This window comes from Odocoileus virginianus, chromosome 16 (assembly GCF_023699985.2).
Source record: "Odocoileus virginianus isolate 20LAN1187 ecotype Illinois chromosome 16, Ovbor_1.2, whole genome shotgun sequence".
Lineage (NCBI taxonomy): Eukaryota > Metazoa > Chordata > Mammalia > Artiodactyla > Cervidae > Odocoileus > Odocoileus virginianus.
The window spans coordinates 43363848-43382505 of record NC_069689.1 but is presented as its reverse complement, the minus strand read 5'-3'; the positions used below and the strand labels follow the sequence as shown (position 1 = coordinate 43382505).

At 36.8% G+C, this 18658-nt stretch overlaps 1 protein-coding gene across 5 annotated transcripts in view; it reads right to left on the bottom strand.

The window, feature by feature from the left end:
- Nucleotides 1-10164: 10164 nt before the first annotated feature.
- The window catches only part of LINS1 (lines homolog 1), a 30749-nt gene continuing 22255 nt past the window's right edge, over nt 10165-18658 (bottom strand). For 3 of the 5 annotated variants that reach the window (XM_020897269.2, XM_020897285.2, XM_020897278.2), the window contains exons 2-7: nt 16698-17198; nt 16499-16588; nt 15371-15512; nt 14108-14698; nt 12960-13131; nt 10165-11155 (exon numbers count right to left, since the gene is read on the bottom strand). In XM_020897269.2, the coding sequence (XP_020752928.2) occupies nt 10231-11155; nt 12960-13131; nt 14108-14698; nt 15371-15512; nt 16499-16588; nt 16698-17096 (2319 nt within the window). In that variant the 5' untranslated portion in view covers nt 17097-17198 and the 3' untranslated portion in view covers nt 10165-10230. Of the gene's footprint in view, nt 11156-12959; nt 13132-14107; nt 14699-15370; nt 15513-16498; nt 16589-16697; nt 17199-18185; nt 18517-18658 lie in introns of all 5 variants that reach the window. The other 2 variants (XM_070478136.1, XM_070478137.1) reach the window with 2 other exon arrangements.

Sequence of the window (18658 nt, the reverse complement as noted above, 5' to 3'; positions counted from 1 at the left end):
TCAGAAAATGACAGCTATTCTTACTATTTGAGTGCACAAACAATGTAGAAAAGAATGTTCTTAATAATAACTTAATTATTAAGTCTTATTAAGTGTTAAGTCTTATAAGTTCTCCGGGAAATAAAAACAAAAGGCATCAAGGAGTGCTCAGGATGAGATAAAACAAGTAGTTGGAATGCAGGTAATATATGAATAGAGATGGATGAAAGGAGATTAGATGAAAGATTACAAGGAAGTAGAAAAAAATCATAATTTAAACCTGCTTTGGAGGTGATGATGAGTTGAACTGACATTGGAGAAAATCAAATCAGGTATGAAGAAGGGCTGCTGCTGCTAAGTCGCTTCAGTCATGTCCAACTCTGTGTGACCCCATAGACGGCAGCCCATCAGGCTCCTCTGTCCCTGGGATTCTCCAGGCAAGAATACTGGAGTGGGTTGCCATTTCCTTCTCCAATGCATGAAAGTGAAGAGTGAAAGTGAAGTCGCTCAGTCGTGTCTGACTCTTCCCGACCCCATGGACTGTAGCCTACCAGGCTCCGTCCATGGCATTTTCCAGGCAAAAGTCCTGGAGTGGGTTGCCATTTCCATCTCCAGTGAAGAAGGGTAGAGTTCAGATATTCCACCAGAATACACAGAAAAGAGAACAAAGTTGAGGGTGTTAAGAGAGGAAAGTAAACATGGAGATTAGAAAGCAGAAGCCCAGTCTGCAAATAAATGATTTAAAAATGAAATGTAAACACTTGCCATGAAGGCATGGCAAAAGGGAACCCAGAGAACATATCTGGGATGGTATGTAAGACTCATCTTGTTCCAGGCAAGAATACTCAAAAGAGAACCAGACCTAAAGATTACCTCAGGACGTTCTTGAATTTCAAGGACAATAAATTATTTTGGACACAGCCATCAGAAAATCAGATAACCTAAAAATAATCAAATGAGGATGGTTTCAGCTTTCTCTTCCAGAAACTAGGGATAGAAAACAATAGAACAAAATGGCAACAGTTTAAGAAAAGTTGCAACACAAAAACTGCTCCCAAACAAGTTGTCATTCCAGTCAACAAAATGAATGGTAACCAAAAGACATTCTGATACACAATATATGAGGCCCAGAAAATATATCCCTCTTCCTAGAAAAACTGCTGAGAGGTACCCTAGACTTCCCTCTTGGAAACATTACCCAAGAGAAACCAAAACTGAGATTAGTTCATTGGATACAGTGTGAAACGGAGTTAAGACTAACTAACAAATAAAATGGTGATAATAAAATGGCATCTAAAAGGCAAAAGTAAAATTTGTATAAGTCATATATTCTAGAGGAAGCTAGAAGCTTCCTAGAAGCTTTGGGGGGGGACAACATTTTGATTAATGAATTCAGATGAAATTAATAATGGCCAGAAAACTAAATGGGGCAAGAAAAGGAAAAGTGAACTAAATTTGGCACATAATGGAGTCTAGGCTTATGGCTTCAGTCTTGGCTTTGATGATAAAGGAATTTTCAAACATGTTTTTTGAAAGCATAAAAGGTAATGATTTGTATAGTTTAAAAAGTAGGTATGTTTTCCAAGTAACTATGAGACATAAGTACAAATTACTAACAACCCATTTGCAAGCCAGGAGAAAGCAGGAAATATCAAGGAAGAATAAACTATCACGGCAAATAAGTAATTTATGCCGAGAAAAATCATTTTAAGATTAAAACTATGCTACATTTTAAAAAGGAAAAACTTTTCAGCTATTAAAAGGGAACAAAGTTTTGATTGTGTTTATAATATAAAGTTCATTTATGTATTATCTGCTGATTACACATGATCAGACCAAAGAACTCATACCCAAAGTTTTAGCTTATAAATCACAGAATTAATTTGGAACCTCAAACCCTGATCTTGGATGGTCCCAAAGCACTTTTCTTCAGATACCACAGTGATTTTTTTCTCATCCACTGGTTCACAAATCAAGTAGCACAGCCCGGGTGGAAAACACAGATGGCATGAGTTTGAGTGTTATGTATTCACTTATCCCGCTGCTCTGTTTGTGAGTCCAGCCTTCTACACTGGGTATGTCACCACTGACCTACAACAACTGGGATGACACACCTTTGCTGCAGATGGCCCTTTAGCCACCCTCCATAACAGACTATTAAAGAACAAAGCAAACAATACTGTTAACTTACTTTTTACAATGCTGTTAAAAGAACTACTTCTGATGGAATCTTAGTGGTTTCTTCACTCTCCATGCTGATCCAGGAAGTGCAGTGCTGTTCAAGGTCCATTCCCAAATCCTCATGCTCATACTGACATACTTTTTACCCAAACAGACATTTCAGAGAATTGGGCTGTCTGTGATTATTCCTAAATGTTACTCTGGTTTCACTATTAGTTTGTAATAAAACTCATTTGTATAGGGAAATGCGGTTGCCAATCAATCTTGTCTCCTAGTCCACCACTCATTTCCCTTCCATATAACCATAAAATCATTTATTTCACACATTAAAAGCAACACACAAGTAAGAGGACATGTGCCATATTCAAACAAAGAATGCTACATGATACCAAAAATGATTTACTTGTCAACAATCTAGTGACCAAGGGAAATCTTTCCACTTTATTACAGAAAAAAAAAATAGCTAAACCAGAAAAAAATTTTAAAGACAATTTACAGGAAAATTGGCAGTCACAAATTCAATTCTATTTTACCATAGTGGGCTATACTGCTCTTATGTTTTATAGACATCAACAAACAAAAGTCAGCAATTTAGAAATGAAAAATAAACTTCCCTTCTTAGCAAATTAAAAAAAAAGTTTGCAGGAAAACTTGCTCAATAAATTAAAAAACAAAGTCATAAGTAATCATAAATGTGCTGCTGGCGTGTTCACTCTATGGGCCTCCAGAGAGAAGTGTGTCTGGCAGGAGGTCTAAAGCACTTTTTAAAAAAAGCATATGCTGTCATAATACCACAGACAACCCCAATCCCCACTCCTAGACAATATCTGTAATATAAACCCATGTTTTAAACTCTGCAGCTTTCAATGATTAGGGAGATGCTTGTCTCAAACCAGACTAAAAATGCTTAAACTTTTCTCACTGGTAAGGAAATCATACCCTGATAACATTCCATTTCTCAGTTCCTCTAAGTATTAGGAAACTATACCTACCTTGAAAAAAAAAAATAGCAAAAATCCCAAAGAGAGAAAAAAAATGCAAGCAATCCATTGTATATATAAATATGTATTTTACCCAGTGTGGTGAGTAACCGCACTACAGTTTAATCAATCTACTTGGAAAGGTTAATGTCTTGGCAAATTTAGAAGGGGACCCCTGTTTTTCTATATCTTAAAAAAATATACTAGTGAGCCGAATAATTAGGAGGTTAACTGTGATGGCTTTGATCTGCTTTGTTCAGCTTCACTTTCCTTAGAATAATCAGAAAAACTTACAGTTGGTTTGCTAGTCTGAGCTATGATTAATAATACAGTTAGAAAAGGCATTTTATGGACCACAATTTTCAAGTGAGTATTTTAATATAAAGCAAGATAACTCTATATGGTGTCACAAATGATATAAAAGACCAATTAAAGCTCATGTTTAAGATCACGTTCCCATACCCCTGAGCAGTCCGAGTGGGCTGGCTGGGACCTGAGGAGGGAGGTGAGAGGCGGGTCCAAGCCCCAGCCGGGGCTCGAGGACCAGACATTGCCTCTGGGGACGGTGTTCAGATCCATGCCGACACAGGCATTTCACAGACACCACGACAGATCCCAGTGTTCAGAGGGACAGAGGACACAGATCAGTTGAAAACCACTGTCCTCGTGGTGTCCACCTCCTCTCCCGAGCACGCCTGGGTCCACATGTGGTCTCTCACAGGTGACCGACAGCTTCCTGATGGTTAAAACACCCAGAGTCTTCTTCTCAGATACTAAACTCCAGATAAAGTTCCCTGTTCAAGCCCTACTTGACCTGTTTCCACAAAGCATTTCTTGTTTTCCTGTCCCTGGAATTCTTTCCACTTTCCTTCTTCACCCAGCCCTCTTTTCTCTCCTTTCTCCAGTCTCAAGGAGGTCAGACCTTCTTCCATGAATTTCTTAATGCTCTATGCAAATGACTACTGCTGTAATGTGGATCTTCTAATTTTCAACACGGGATTTCTGTCTGTCTGCTGGGCGTCAACACGTGCTGAAGACAGTGCCTCAGTCACCCGGCTAAGAGCAGAACTGTCTGTTTGTGAAGTTCCACTTCACACATCACAATCTGTGATGTTCCACTTCCCTACTTCCAGGAATAGCAGCAGGAGCATCTCCCACCACACAAATGCAAGTGAGAATGCAGGCTAATCATCTTCCTTCTTCATAACATTTAGTTGCTTTTTTTCCTCCCAGTTGTATGTTCGTATATTGTTTAAAGACTCAGTCTTTCAGTTCTGGAAATTTTTCCTGGACTACTTTGGTACTTCCCCCTCTCTGCTCCTACTTTTCTATCTAGAACTTCTGCTATTTAGTAATGGAATCTTGTGAGCTGTCTTCAAATTTTGTCATTTCTATTTTCCAAGTTTTTTTTTTTTGTTCTGCTGTTATACTTTTTGAAGATTTCCTCAACTTACTACATTTCTATTGAGTTTTTCATTTCTGCTATTGCATTATTTGTTTATAAGAAGTTTATTTCTCCTCCTGAATATTCTAATATCTTTATAACCATTTATCTCTGAAGCTATCACTGGATTAATTTCCTCCTTGCTTAGTCTGTCTTGTTTTAGGCTCTGTAATGTTAAGAGACTTTCCACAAATGCCTTGTGTTCCTTGGCTATTCACTCCTATTTAAGAATTGGACACATAAATGCCAACTAGAAACTCTCCCCATGGGTGAAGTTTGTGACTGTGGATTTCCGAGTTGGCAGGCTTGGTGGAATAATTTCTTTGGGGAAGCCCCCCAAACCAGTCAGTCCTAAAGGAAATTAACCCTGAATTGGTTAATTGGAAGGAATGATGCTGAAGCTGAAGCTCCAATACTTTGGTCACCTGATGTGAAGAGCTGATTCATTGGAAAAGACCCTGATGCTGGGAAAGATGGAAGGCAAAAGGAGGAGGAGGAGGCAGAGGATGAGATGGTTATAGTATCATGGACTCAATGGACAAAAATTTGAGCAAACTCTGGGCGATAGTGAAGGACAGGGGAGCCTGGCATGCTGCGGTTCATGGGGTTGCAAAGGGTTGGATATGACTTAGTGACTGAACAACACTGTATCTTTAGAACTTTGCTCTTAGGTTGGTCAGACTCCATGGACATTTCCTCTAATTTTCTGGGGGAAAGTGTTATGGTGGGGGTGGGGGTTGGCTGGCAACACTCAGACGTCCCTAATTAATCCCCCTGCAGTGTGGCATCCTGTCCTCAGGTGGGTCTAGGGTCCCTCAGGCCAAAGACTGGCTAACACCTTGGATTTCTTGGACTGTAAGTCAGTCCCTGCGTGGCGCACTGCTCCTTTATTCGAGTTTTAATGAATGTGTGGACGGAGGGGCCTGATGCTGGAATTCAGCAAGAAGGCTTTACTCCTCCTCCTCCATTCCTTGTCCCTGACGCCAGCGGGATGTTCCCAGGACTCTTTCCAGTCTTTTCTACTTGTCTGCCTAGCCACTGGTACTATATTGCTATTTAAGTCACTTTCTTAAAACACAAAACCAGTCACTGACTTGAAAACCACATGGGCTCTCCACTGCCCACAGAACAGTCACAACTCCTTAGCACAGCTCACAAGGTCATGAATGAACTGGCCCTAAGCTGGCCTCCCAGCAGGGCTTCTCTTCCTACCACTCACCACACTTGCAGCAGCAACGTTAATGTTAACAGTGCATCATGCCTGCTTGAAGACAATCGGTCAGTTAGAGAGGAGGTCGGAACTAGACTGACTAAATGCATTATCTTGACTCTGCCACCTTACCAAGTTAATCTCATCTGCAAAACAGGGATCATAATAGCACCTGTCTATCATTATGAGGATAATCTGAGCACTTGGGACAGCAGCTGGTATATGGAAAGTGTGACTGATGAACTTAAGATTTTAAGTTTCTGCACACCTGTCTGCCCCAGGAGACTATCAAGTCCTTGGAGAGGATCTCTTCTCATTTATTCAACACTTGTGGTTGTGTTTATTATAATGAGGCAGACATGATGCCATTCACAAGGGACAATGTAAAAAGAACATGGCAAATGGAGGCTGTTAAAAAACTATTAAAACATAATGTGACAAATGCTATGATATAGGAAAGAACACAGTGAAGAGAATACAAAGCAGGTAGGATCTAATGGTTCAAAACAGGAGGAGGAGTTTTCACAGGTCCAACATTTAAGATGGGGCTTAACCAAAAAATAAATAAAATTTAAAAAACCCACAACAAAAGGAAAAAAGATGGGGTTTCACAACTTTATAAGGCAAAAGGTGGTGTTCCTAAGACAGTGGGTTGGGGGAGAACCACAGGTGAGGCTAGAGAAACAGGTTGGGGCCAATTACACAAGGTCCTGTATAACCTGTTTCAGTCTCTATTTTGTTTCAACCACTATCAATTTCATCATCCTAGCACACTGGGAGTGCCATATACAATTTTAAGGAATTATAAGTATTTTGTTACTAGTAACAGTTGAAATGCAACTACTTGGCAATTATTTAAAAAATTAGAACATGCTTCCAAATATCATTGAAGAAGCCATATATAAAAGAACATATACTCTATAATCCATTTACATAAAAGACTACCAGTGAGTATGACTAGAGAGGGTACCCAGGGGGACTCCTGAGCGCCAGTAATGTTGTTTCTTGATTCAGGTACTGGTTTCATAAACATGCTATTTGTGAAAATTCAAGTCATATATGTATGTATTTTGCTGTATCTGTTTTAAGTTAAAACAATAGATTCATAATTTATTGATTTATAAATTTAAATAAATGGTGCTCACTTGAACATACATATGTATTTACTTGGAGAAGAGGTGGAGTTACAGACTAGGAACTCATTGTGTGAGTATCACTAGTTTTGTGTTTTCCCTTATGGACTAACTCAGGACAGCTCTAGATACTCTGAACAGCCAGGAAAGTTATCACATTGCCAGCATCAGTCATCTTCACCATTACTAGGGCTTCAGAGAGGGTAGGACAGACTGACTTACACCTAAAGGTTAGTTATACATGTGGCATCTCTGAAATCCCAACACTCAGCATACACATGAGATTGCCTTTTTCTTATTTTACACATAATAAAGGGTTGACAGTTCCTTATTAATCTTATACAGAAACACAGGTAAAAAACACATCTATATAAGCATGGCTTTTAGTGCATTTAGCATTTATGTACCCCTAGAAACAATAAAGAATCAGGTTTTTCTTTAAAAAAAAGTAATTTTAATGAAAAAAAAAAGGTATTCAGTTAAAAAGTAAGAGTAAAACAAGATATACAATGAGAAGTCAAGCTTTCTACTCCAGATCTGTTTCCCAGGGCAACTGCTATTAGTATTTTCTTATATGCTGTTACATATTTTACAAAATTTTGTTACATATTGTTACAAAAGCATACATAAATATGCTGTGTGTATATTACTCCTTCCCTGCCTTCTTTCCTTAAACAAATGAGACTCTATGTTTTTTATTGTAGGTGTTTCATTTCTGTAAACATGAATATAGCCCATTCTTTCCAGAAGTATATATATATAAACTTAGCACATATACTATGAGTATATATATTTTGACATTTAGCCAGATATTTCTGGTCTTTTGCTTTTATAAGCAGAAGATACATTCTTTCACATAGAAGAAGCCACCCCAGTGAATACCCCCAACTCTGTTACCAAACTTTTTGACCTCTGCATTTCTCTCTGGTTAATATTAGCATCTCATTGTTATAATGATTAAGCCATCCTCTATTTAGTTCCACTGGTTTTTCTATTTCTACCTGAATGAGTACTGATCTGTTTTATTAACACAGCCTTAAAATATAGTTTAGGCTTTCCTGGTGGCTTAGATGGTAAAGAAACTGTTTGCAACAGACCCTGGATCTGTCCCTGGGTTGGGAAGACACCCTGGAGGAGGAAATGGCAAACCACTCCAGTAGTCTTGCCTGGAGAATCCCATGGAGAGATAAGCCTGGCAGGCTACAGCATGGGGTTGCAAAGAGTCAGATAGGACTGAGTGACTAACACTAAACTATATTTTAATGTTTGGTAGGTTCAGTCTCCTTATATTTATCTATAAAAGGATCATTTAAAAATGTTTTAAGGATGACATTTCAGACTGCCTTAAGGACAGACTCACCAGCAGAATACAGTTACACTCTCAGTATACAAATTCCTCACAGGCAGACCTTGGAGATACTCTGGACTCAGTTCCAAATTCACAGTAAAGCAAGTATCACTGTAAGGGGAATCACACTGAGTTTTTGGCTTCTCAGTGCATATAAACTAGTTACATTTACACTATATTGTAGTCTAGTAAGTGTGCAATGGCATTATGCCTACATACTGTAATAAAGAAATATTTATTGCTAAAAAAATACTAACCATCATCTGAGCCTTCAGCGATGCTGAAGATGTTAAAGCCACTGCTTAATCAACTAAGCTTATAAAATATTTTTAAATCTTTTGTTGTCATTTCAACAATCTTAAGAGAATCTTCACTGGGAGCAGATTTTATCTTAAGAAACCACTTTTTTTGCTCATCCATAAGCAGCAACTCCTCATCTGTTAGAAGTTTTATATTTGTAACAAATATAATAATGAGAAGGTGTGAAATATTGCAATTACAATAATGTCACAAAGTGAGCAAATATTTTTGGAAAAATGGCACCAAAAGACTTGGATGACACAGGGTTGCCACAAACCTTGAACCTGTAAAAAACGCAGCATCTGCAAAATACAAAGTGAAGCACAGTAAAATGAGGCATGCTTGTAATGACATGAAAACTTGAATTTACTGCCTCCTCTCTAAAAGACAGAATTATTCATATCACAATTTTAAACAGGAAAGAATTTCTTTTTAAAGTACCTTTAAAAAATCTTCAGAATATACTTGTGTTCTCATAGATCACACACACACACACACACACACACACACACACACATATATACACACACGCATGAAGCTAATCACTTCTCTTTAAAAAACCACTAAGATTCAAGTTTTTTACATATCGCATTACATGTAAACACCTCAAAGGGAAATAATAAAGGTACTGGCTTATACAGTGTCCCTCCCAAAAATTCACACCTACCCAGACCTGTGAATGAAACCTTATTTGCAGATAGGGTCCCTGCTGATACAATTAAGCTAAGATGAACTCATACTGGGTCTTTCCTGGTGGCTCAGCGATAAAGGCTCCACCTAGTAATGCTGGAGGCTGTTTTGATCCCTGGGTTGGGAAGATTCCCTGGAGGAGGAAATGGCAACCCACTCCAGGATTCTTCCTGGAGAATCCCCATGGACAGAGGAGCCTGGCGGGCTACGGTCCATGGGGTCTCAAAGAATGGGATGTGACTTAGTGACTAAACAACAGACAACAACAAGAGGTCATACTGGATGAGACTGGGCCCTAATCCAGTGACTGGTATACTTAAAAAGAGGGGAACTGGATACAGATAGACACACAGGGATGGAGAAGGAAATGGCAACCCACTCCAGTGTTCTTGCCTGGAGAACCCCAGGGACGGGGGAGCCTAGTGGGCTGCCATCTATGGGGTCGCAGAGTCGGACACGACTGAAGCGGACTTAGCAGCAGCAGCAGCAGCAACAGACACAGAGGGAAAACGACATGTGATAACAGAGAAGGAGATTGAAGTGATGTAGCTACAAGTCAAGGAATACCCAGGATTCACAGCAATGGCCAGAAAACACAAAGAGGCAGGGAAAGATTCTCCCCTAGAGCCTTAAGAGAAAGTGCAGTCCTGCGGACACCTTGATTTTGAACTTACAGCCTCCAGAATTGAGAAAGAATAAATCTCTGTTCTTTTAAGCCACCAAGTTTGTGAGAATTTGTTACAGTATCAATAAGAAATTAATACAATAACTATCCCAAATTTGAGGAAGTTTGAACTACCATAGATTTCAAATGTTGTGCAACTGTATCAAGTGACTTGTTATTTGATGTATCCTTTTCAGTCACTAGGCTGCTCCCAAAAGGCAAAAGAAAAGCATGGTTTAGAAATTATTTTGAGGTTTATTAATTATTTTTAATACTGTTATCTCATTAAGGCACAATTTTATTAAGGAAAAACAGTTCCTGGAAATAAAATGTCACTGTTATACAAAGGGGTCATACTTTTATTATATATCGTCTCAATATGTTTTAACAACTTTAAAAGTGCTGTTGGATTATATGGGAACAGATTTTTCTTCTGCAAACGGTAAATGGCACCTTGTAGCTCTTCAAAGCACTTTACTGTTCTGTAAGATATTCCCACTTCAGAAGCAGTGTTATCTGGGGCTACGTCACAATAAACAGAGAACGGGGTATTAGATTCTTTAGTAACCAGAGGCCTTGACTGAGACTCTGGGCTAAGTTCTTTTTTATCCCCACTTGCTCCAAATGTGTCCTGAGTTTTCTTCATTGCTTCTTGGTGTGAAGATGTTAGTCTACTGTTTACTGAACACAGGCTTGTGGATCCTTCTTCAGAATCATCAGAGCTGTCATAATCTACCAGACTTTGAGAAGCTCCTGGGGTAGAAAGACAATTAGCCTGGGGCTTGGTGCAGGCCTTCTCCAACGTTACACCATGGTTCAGTGGTTCAGAAGAAGCAGCAGAGGCCCAGGAGACCCAAGAATGAGCATTTGTGTGACTACCAAGAACAGCCAAAGGACTAGCTTCTGTTGGGTTGCTGTTTCTATTTTGGACAAGTGAGGAGATACAACAACAAATATGTATGTTATCTTTAGATTCAGTTACATCAAAATAGTTGCAAATGGTGAAAAAATTATCCCAGTCTTTTTGCAATAATTTCAAGTATCTAACAAAATATTCAAGAAAACAGGTTTCTGATGAAATCAAAAAATCAAGAAGAACGGTAGAATCAAATCCTATATTTTTTAATAAAAATAAAAAAATACAATGCGGATTATAGCCATTTTCATGTGTGTGATGGTTCCACATTTCTTTTTCTTGGGTCAAGCTTTCAGTAGCTTCATATTCTCTGAAAATAACAGATACTCCAGATTAATGACTCTATAAATTTAAGTTTTGACAGATATAATTCACATACCATAAATTCTGCCAGATTATTTTTTAATCTATGCATTATTTTAAAAAGAAAAAATTCAAAACAATATCTTTCTCTACAAATTCTATACAAACCTGATCCAATAAAATAAATAATACCCTTTGACTTTGGTAATTCTAGTTTTTACCTGTCCAACAAATGTCCTCTGTCTTCCTGTCTATTGACATCAGAGTCTCTTATTCCTGCTGCTGCTGTTATTCCTACAGGTAACTAATTCCACATGGTAAGGTGGGAATTAACCTCCTTCCTTTCCTTCCACACTCGTCTCAACAGGGATGGGCATGTGTTCCAGGCTAACTAATCAGAGTACCCATGGTCCTAGACACCATGATTCCATGAATCTGTGACCCATGCAGGTTAATCAGACCTCCTCTGGGATTTCTGCTGGCACTATTAAAGATCTTATCTGTAAGGTTGCTGTAAGTCTGGCACTGCTGGTGGCCCTGCTTGAGAATGAACTCAAAGCTATGAGACAGAAACAAAGAGAAATAATCAGTGACATGATTTAAGTCATGCACCTTGACCTGATGCCAACTTGACTCCTTGGAATTCCCAGGAAGTAAATTCCTTTTTTGGCTTAGACTAGTTTATATTGATTTCTATCATTTACAACCAATCTTAACCAATTCAGTTACATTAAAAAAATACATATGACATGAGCACAGGCCTCTGTGATCACATGAAATTCAAGAAAATTAGAAATTCACATGCAAAATAAATTTAGTTCAGAAGCTTCCTCTTTCCTGAGTCGTAAGAAGTCAGCTTTGAATATGACTATATATTCTTCAAGGCATGTGTATTCAGACTGAATTTGTATTTGACCATTTCTGAGCCTAATTCAAATCACATGCTTGCATTTTGTGTTCTTGATTAGAACCTTTTGAAAATTGGCCTCAAACACTTACAGTCTGAAAGCAGTCATTGCCAGAAGTGTCATAATACAAGTAAGAACTGGCAGCACAACACTACACCGGCAACCATTAGTAAGAAATCCCTTTCTGTGAAGCCAAGAAAGAAATGGAAATAAAGCAAATACTTTACGGTTTTAATAAAGCAGAAGCAGAAATACTGTAAAAGGTCATCAGTTATTAACTTCATAACCAATTACAGATATTTGCCATAAGATATAACCCAAGTATAGCTCTTTCAATAAATAGAAATAGGATCAGTATAAAATGTCATCAGTAATATAACTTCATAATCAATTTCAGATATCTGCCTCAATATGATATCAGTACAAATTCAACTATATATTAAAATGGAAATTTACAAGTTCCTTTGATTACTTACAAGTTTGAATTCAGCTTTACAAAGGCAAAAATCACCTTACAGAAGTTCAATACAGACAAAGTTAGTCTTAAGGGTGAAAAGAGTTTCAAATGTCAATTAAATTATGACAATGGTATTAACTTATTCTTGATCACACAGGTAAAGCAAAGATGGAGACTCAGCCAGAATCCATATTGTCTAATCTCAGGTTAGTTCTAATCCCTAGATCTGCTTAGTCATCCAAGTTTTCATAATGAGAACTCAAATGTAATCTATTTTCATGTAGGGCAGTCTAAAAGGAATTGGAACTTATAAGGAAACCACAAGATTGTTATGGATTTTTTCCCCCTAATGATGGAAAGTAAATTGTATGTCCAACACATTATTAAAAATGTTTTCTGCTTTCCTGGCCATGTTAGTTAGTATAATTACTTTAAAATATACAAACCTGGTCAACTTCAGATAGATGCCCAGCAATGCTTTGGCAGCCTCCAGCATGTCATCATCTTGTTCTATGAAGACCCTAGACAACCACTCACAGAGATTGTGTGATTGCAGAGAGGGCTGAAGGTGAGGTTTTAAGAAGATCAGTAACTCAGACATGAACCTCTGTAAATCAACTTCAAAAAAAATGAAAAATTTAAAGAGAAAACAACAGTTTATGAATGCATTTATAACAACTTACCTATTCACATACATTTATAACATCTAGAGTACTTTAAAATGCATTATCATAATTCACATATTCAAAAGTTTGAGTTAGGGATTATCTCTACTCTGTACATTAGGAAACTGAACTTCAGAGGGAAAAAAAAGACCCACTTGGTAGGATATAGTTAAAATGCACAGCCAGATCATCTATATCACAGTTCCACATAGCTAGTATCTCTGAGAAATAAAAGTTACATGAATTCTTGCTAAAAACATATAAATGAATAAATAGTAGACAACAGAAACTGCTTCACTGGATGCCACAGTGTTTGTACTAGAGGCAACAATACAACCAAACAAAAATAATTTGCTTTCAAAATACCAGCAGAAAAAGTTTTTGTTTGTTTAAAGTTTTTTAAAGCATTAAAAGAAAGTACTACTATTAAGCACAAAAGTCAAAAAGGTTTTGAGGTGTTTTAACTGCAATTTAAAACTCTTGACTTATGTAACGAATGCCATCTAGTGTTGTAAATGACAACTGCACAGGATTACACCCTACATTAGTTTAATTCAACTCCTAATTATCAAAACTCTGTAATAGTAGATATACCAATTTTGTGAAGGAAAATATGAATAATATACTACAAATAGCTGAACGTGAACTGACTAACATTGCTTACTTTGAAGAGACTCAACAATCTTTTTCTTTTAACTACAGTTATTAACTATGCTATGCAAATTCAGTTTAGCACACAAAACTGAAACTTTTTAAAAGACAATTCTAGCTTTTTATCTTTATTGGAAGAAAATTTAATAAATTATAACTAGAACAAGATACAACTTAAGTTAGTGAAATTACAATCCTGAGCTTTGATAATTATGAATAATTTTACTTCAGTAAATAATTATCCACTATTTACATACAAAAGGCATTCAGCAAGTTACCTTTCATTTCATTTGCCGAAGCAAAATTTTGAAACTTGATTTCTAAGGATCTTATGATAAGTAAACTCAATGCTCTAAGAATCACATGATCTGGACCAGGGGCATGCTCATATCCAGGTAGGACTTCACCACCTCCAAAGCAGGAAGGTTTTCCACCAACAGACAACGTCCTCAACAAGCCCAAATCCACAGCTTGCAGAACAGCGCTGGCCAAAGCCAACAGGTCCACATGTAAAGGATTATCTGGTGGCATGAAGGCAGGGACAGATCCCTGACAAAGGTCTTCACCCGCCTTGCACAGAAGGCACTTTTTGATGACGATGATCAACTTCCTTTTGACAAAAGCCTGAACAGGCCAGCTAATAACATCAAACACACAAGAAGCTTTCAAAAATAAAATCCTCTGGCAAGTGAAATGTAACTTCAGATGGATTCTGGAGGCTATAAGAAGTTCAAGCAATTCCAGGAAACATATTAAACTGTTTATTAGTTTAGAAGCATCTTGGTGGTTTTCAAAATGCTGAGAAAATAAGGAATTGTAAAAGACTTCAAAAAGAGTGTCAAAAGGATTCAGGAACTGTTTTAGAATTTCTGCAATTATAAAAATAGCAATTATAAGCAACAGGAAAAAGTTTTCTTAAAACACAATTTTACAATTCAATTTTTAAAATTATCATCACTTTGTAAGACAAAAAAATGGACTGGATTATTTACCTCTAACACAAACAAATGAAGATAAACATGCCAACAGCTAATAATCATGGTTAATATCCATTTTACAAATATCAGTAACATCAGACTATGCAAAGGACATATAAAAATGAAAAGCTTTAATTTCAAATTTTAATAATAGTGAAAAGAAAGTGAAGTCACTAGGTCTTGTCCAACTCTTTGCGACCCCATGGACTGTAGCTTACCAGGTTCCTCTGTCCATGGGATTTTCCAGATAAGAATACTGGAGTGAGTCATAATACCCAGGTCTCCTGGGTCAGGAGATCTTCCTGACCCAGGGATTGAATCCAGGTCTCCCACATTGTAGGCAGACGCTTTACCGTCTGAGTCACCAGGGAAGCCCAGTAATAGTGAAGTTTTACATTTTTCTTTCTAAAAAGGTATCCTCAATCAAAGACTATGGGGCATGGTTTTTTAGCTTTTCATACTTCAAAACAATCAGAGGTTGTAAAATAAGTTTTACTCATAAAAATATAATGCTCCCTTGGAACAAGACAATGACAACTGTTTATGGGGGAACACAGTTCATACCTGTTTTTTGTGAAGATGTATCTTTAAAGATTTCTTTAATTACAAAGGTAAGTATCCACAGGCAGTATACTACTTGATTACTTTCAGAATATTCAGAAATATTTTTTTGGCAAAAAGAAATCCAGAAATTACTCAATGTTATCTATAAGTGAGAAAAAAAACTTTTAAGTAGTAAGTTGTAATATAACATTTTCTTTGCCATTACAAATTATCTATTTTACACAATTCTATACAACACCGTTTACTTCGTTCCAAAAAAAAAAAAGTATAATATTTGTCAAAACAAGGACATAAATATCCCAGTAGTCCTTAAGTTAAAAAAATTTAATATGCCATAGAAATAAAAAACCAAGAAGGAACATGAAATATTAGCAGTGGTTATTATCTCTGGTGTCTGGAATGATATGAAATTTTTATTTTGGTCTTTATACATTTTCCCTTTTTCCAAATTTTCTACTGTACATACCACCTTTTTGAATTCAGGAAAGAATGTTGTTTTAAGAAAGGAACAAGCAATTACAGCTAAAAGAAGTCAGTAAATGTTTATATATATTAACTAATTCAGAGATAAGAGAAAAATTTGATAAATTTGTTCATATTTTTTCATTATGCTGAGGCCCACTCTTAGAATTTATATTAAATCTATGAAAATGGTCTTAGTCTCAAGCAGGGGCTCCTAAGCTTTGTTTTTGGAGCAAGGAGGCCTATTTGAGAATCTGAACAGTTATGGACTCTGCGACCTGCAGTCTATGTTTTGAGTTGAGAATCTTATCTGTAATGATTTATAATGTTTTTAAGACTCTAATCCTTGAAATAAGTCACCAACATATTATTCTATTCTTACACTTTTGTGGATTTACACATTATGTAAGCAAATATTTTATTGATTAAAAACTGAGTGCCAGAGATCAATTTTAAAGAAAATATAAAAGTAATAGTAACATAATTTGATTACTTATCTTACCTTTTCCTTCAGTTGGAAATACAGACATATTATTCTATTCTTACACTTTTGTGGATTTACACATTATGTAAGCAAATATTTTATTGATTAAAAACTGAGTGCCAGAGATCAATTTTAAAGAAAATATAAAAGTAATAGTAACATAATTTGATTACTTATCTTACCTTTTCCTTCAGTTGGAAATACAGAATTAGTGCAAGGCACTTTGCTGCCATGTGAGATAACAATTTTTCCGAGTTCTGGAACATACAGGTCTACAGGAAAACAAATAAATTTACCTACTGTTGCTGAATGTTTTAAAACTTTTGTTTAAAAAATCTAGACCTTAAAAAAAAAAATAACACAAAAAGCAAATGGGCTTACTAATTGAGATTCGATGTCAGATGATTTTAAAAGAATTTTAATTATATCTCTGTATTTCTCCTTTGCATGGAATTCAGTTTCCACAGACAATATTCTGGTTATCATCACTCTGATCACTGTTAACTGAAGGAGCGTTATTTCTCGAGTACTGCTCATCTGAGAATGTCTCTGCAAACACACAGGTGCTACAGACAAGGCAGGCAAGCTGACAGAGGATGGCTCTTGCTTGTCCTGAACATCACAGGCGTTTGAGCAGTCTGAGGAGGTGCTTGCAGAACAATCTTGATCTGAAAATGCTGGGTAGAGATAAAAGACGTAATCATGGCTGTCATTTTCAAGTGTGGCTCCAAGAAGTACCTTCTTGTATAATTGTTCTAAAACTTCAAAGAAAGCTTTCATTTTGATGGCCAAAGTCTTTCTTATAAGAAGGTCAATAACTCCAAATTGTAAATGTTAATCTTGGAAATGCGATGACTCTCTAAGATGTTTCTTCGGTAAAACCTAAAATAGGAAAAGTAATTTTAAAAGTGCAAGTGTTACACGCATTACAAAGGAAAGGCACCTGTTTCTTTTTTAAATTTATTTTTAATTGGAGGATAACTGCGTTACAAAGTTGTGTTGTATTCTGCTGTACAACAATGTGAATCAATCTTAAGTGTACAAATATCCACTCCCTCTTGAACCTCCTACCCCAGCCACCCCTCTAGGCCATGTTACATAGCAACTTCCTACTAGCTATCTATTCTACATATGTTAATGTAGGTGTTTCAATGCCACTCTCAATTCGTCTCACCCTCTTCTAATGGAAAAGCATCTATTTATTTAGTCTCTCAAGTTAAAGGTAATACTGACTGTGTAATTTTTTAATATGGAAAATTGGTAATAACATTATTTTTAATGTATAAAAACAAAATGTATGTTTTTCATGTAGATTTAAGACCATAAAATTATTTTTAGTTTTATCATAGCAAAAACTTCAGCTTTCTTCTAACATTCTTCAATGGGCTATTAGGGTTTCATATTGGCATGATTAACAGTAGGAACTGGGTAATTCTGCTTTGGTGGGCTGTCTTATGCACTGTAGGAAGTTCAGCAGCATTTCTGGCCTCTACTGATTAGATGTCAGTAGCAGGCCCCGGGGATTGGGGGTGGGGCAAAATTGTCTAGGTTGAGAACCACTTGGCCCATAACACAAATTCATTAACTTTCACCTTCCATTTACAGATGAAAACCTAACGTTAGAATGCTATGTGGTCAAATTATTATGGTTATTGCTGATTAACTCCCAACTTAAAAATTATTTAATATAAAGAAACCTTGGTAATCATTTATAACGTTGTTATTCAGTCTCTAAGTCATGTCTGACTCTTTGGGACCCCAGGACTGCAGTATGCCAGCTTCCCTGTCCTTCTCCATCTCCCAGAGCTTGCTTAAACTCATGTCCATTCAATCCATGATGCCATCCAACCATCTCATGCTGTCACCCACTTCTTCTCCTGCCCTCAATCTTTCCCAGCATCACAGTCTTTTCCAATGAGTCGGCTCTTCTCATCAGGTGGCCAAAGTTCTGGAGCTTCAGCATCAGTCCTTCCTATGAATATTCACGGGTTGATTTCCTTTAGGATTAAATGGTTTGATCGCCTTGCTGTCCAAGTGACTCTCAACATTAATTTTCATAACATTAAATTAAAAAAATTTAAATGTCATCCCAAGAAAAAGACAGGATATTAAGTAAAAGCAATCCAAACATAAGCAAACTAATTTGTATTTGTAGTTGGTTATAAATTTATATATCCTGGATGTCTCAGGCTCCTCTGACCTGATGGAGACCAGAAAGAAAGGAAAAAAATCAGACATGGCTTTTAAGGAGAAAAATGGGTAAACAACTGACAGATGAATATTAGAGGAAGCATGTAGTTACGATAGAGCAGGGATGGCTAGAACAAACTAAAGACCGTGGT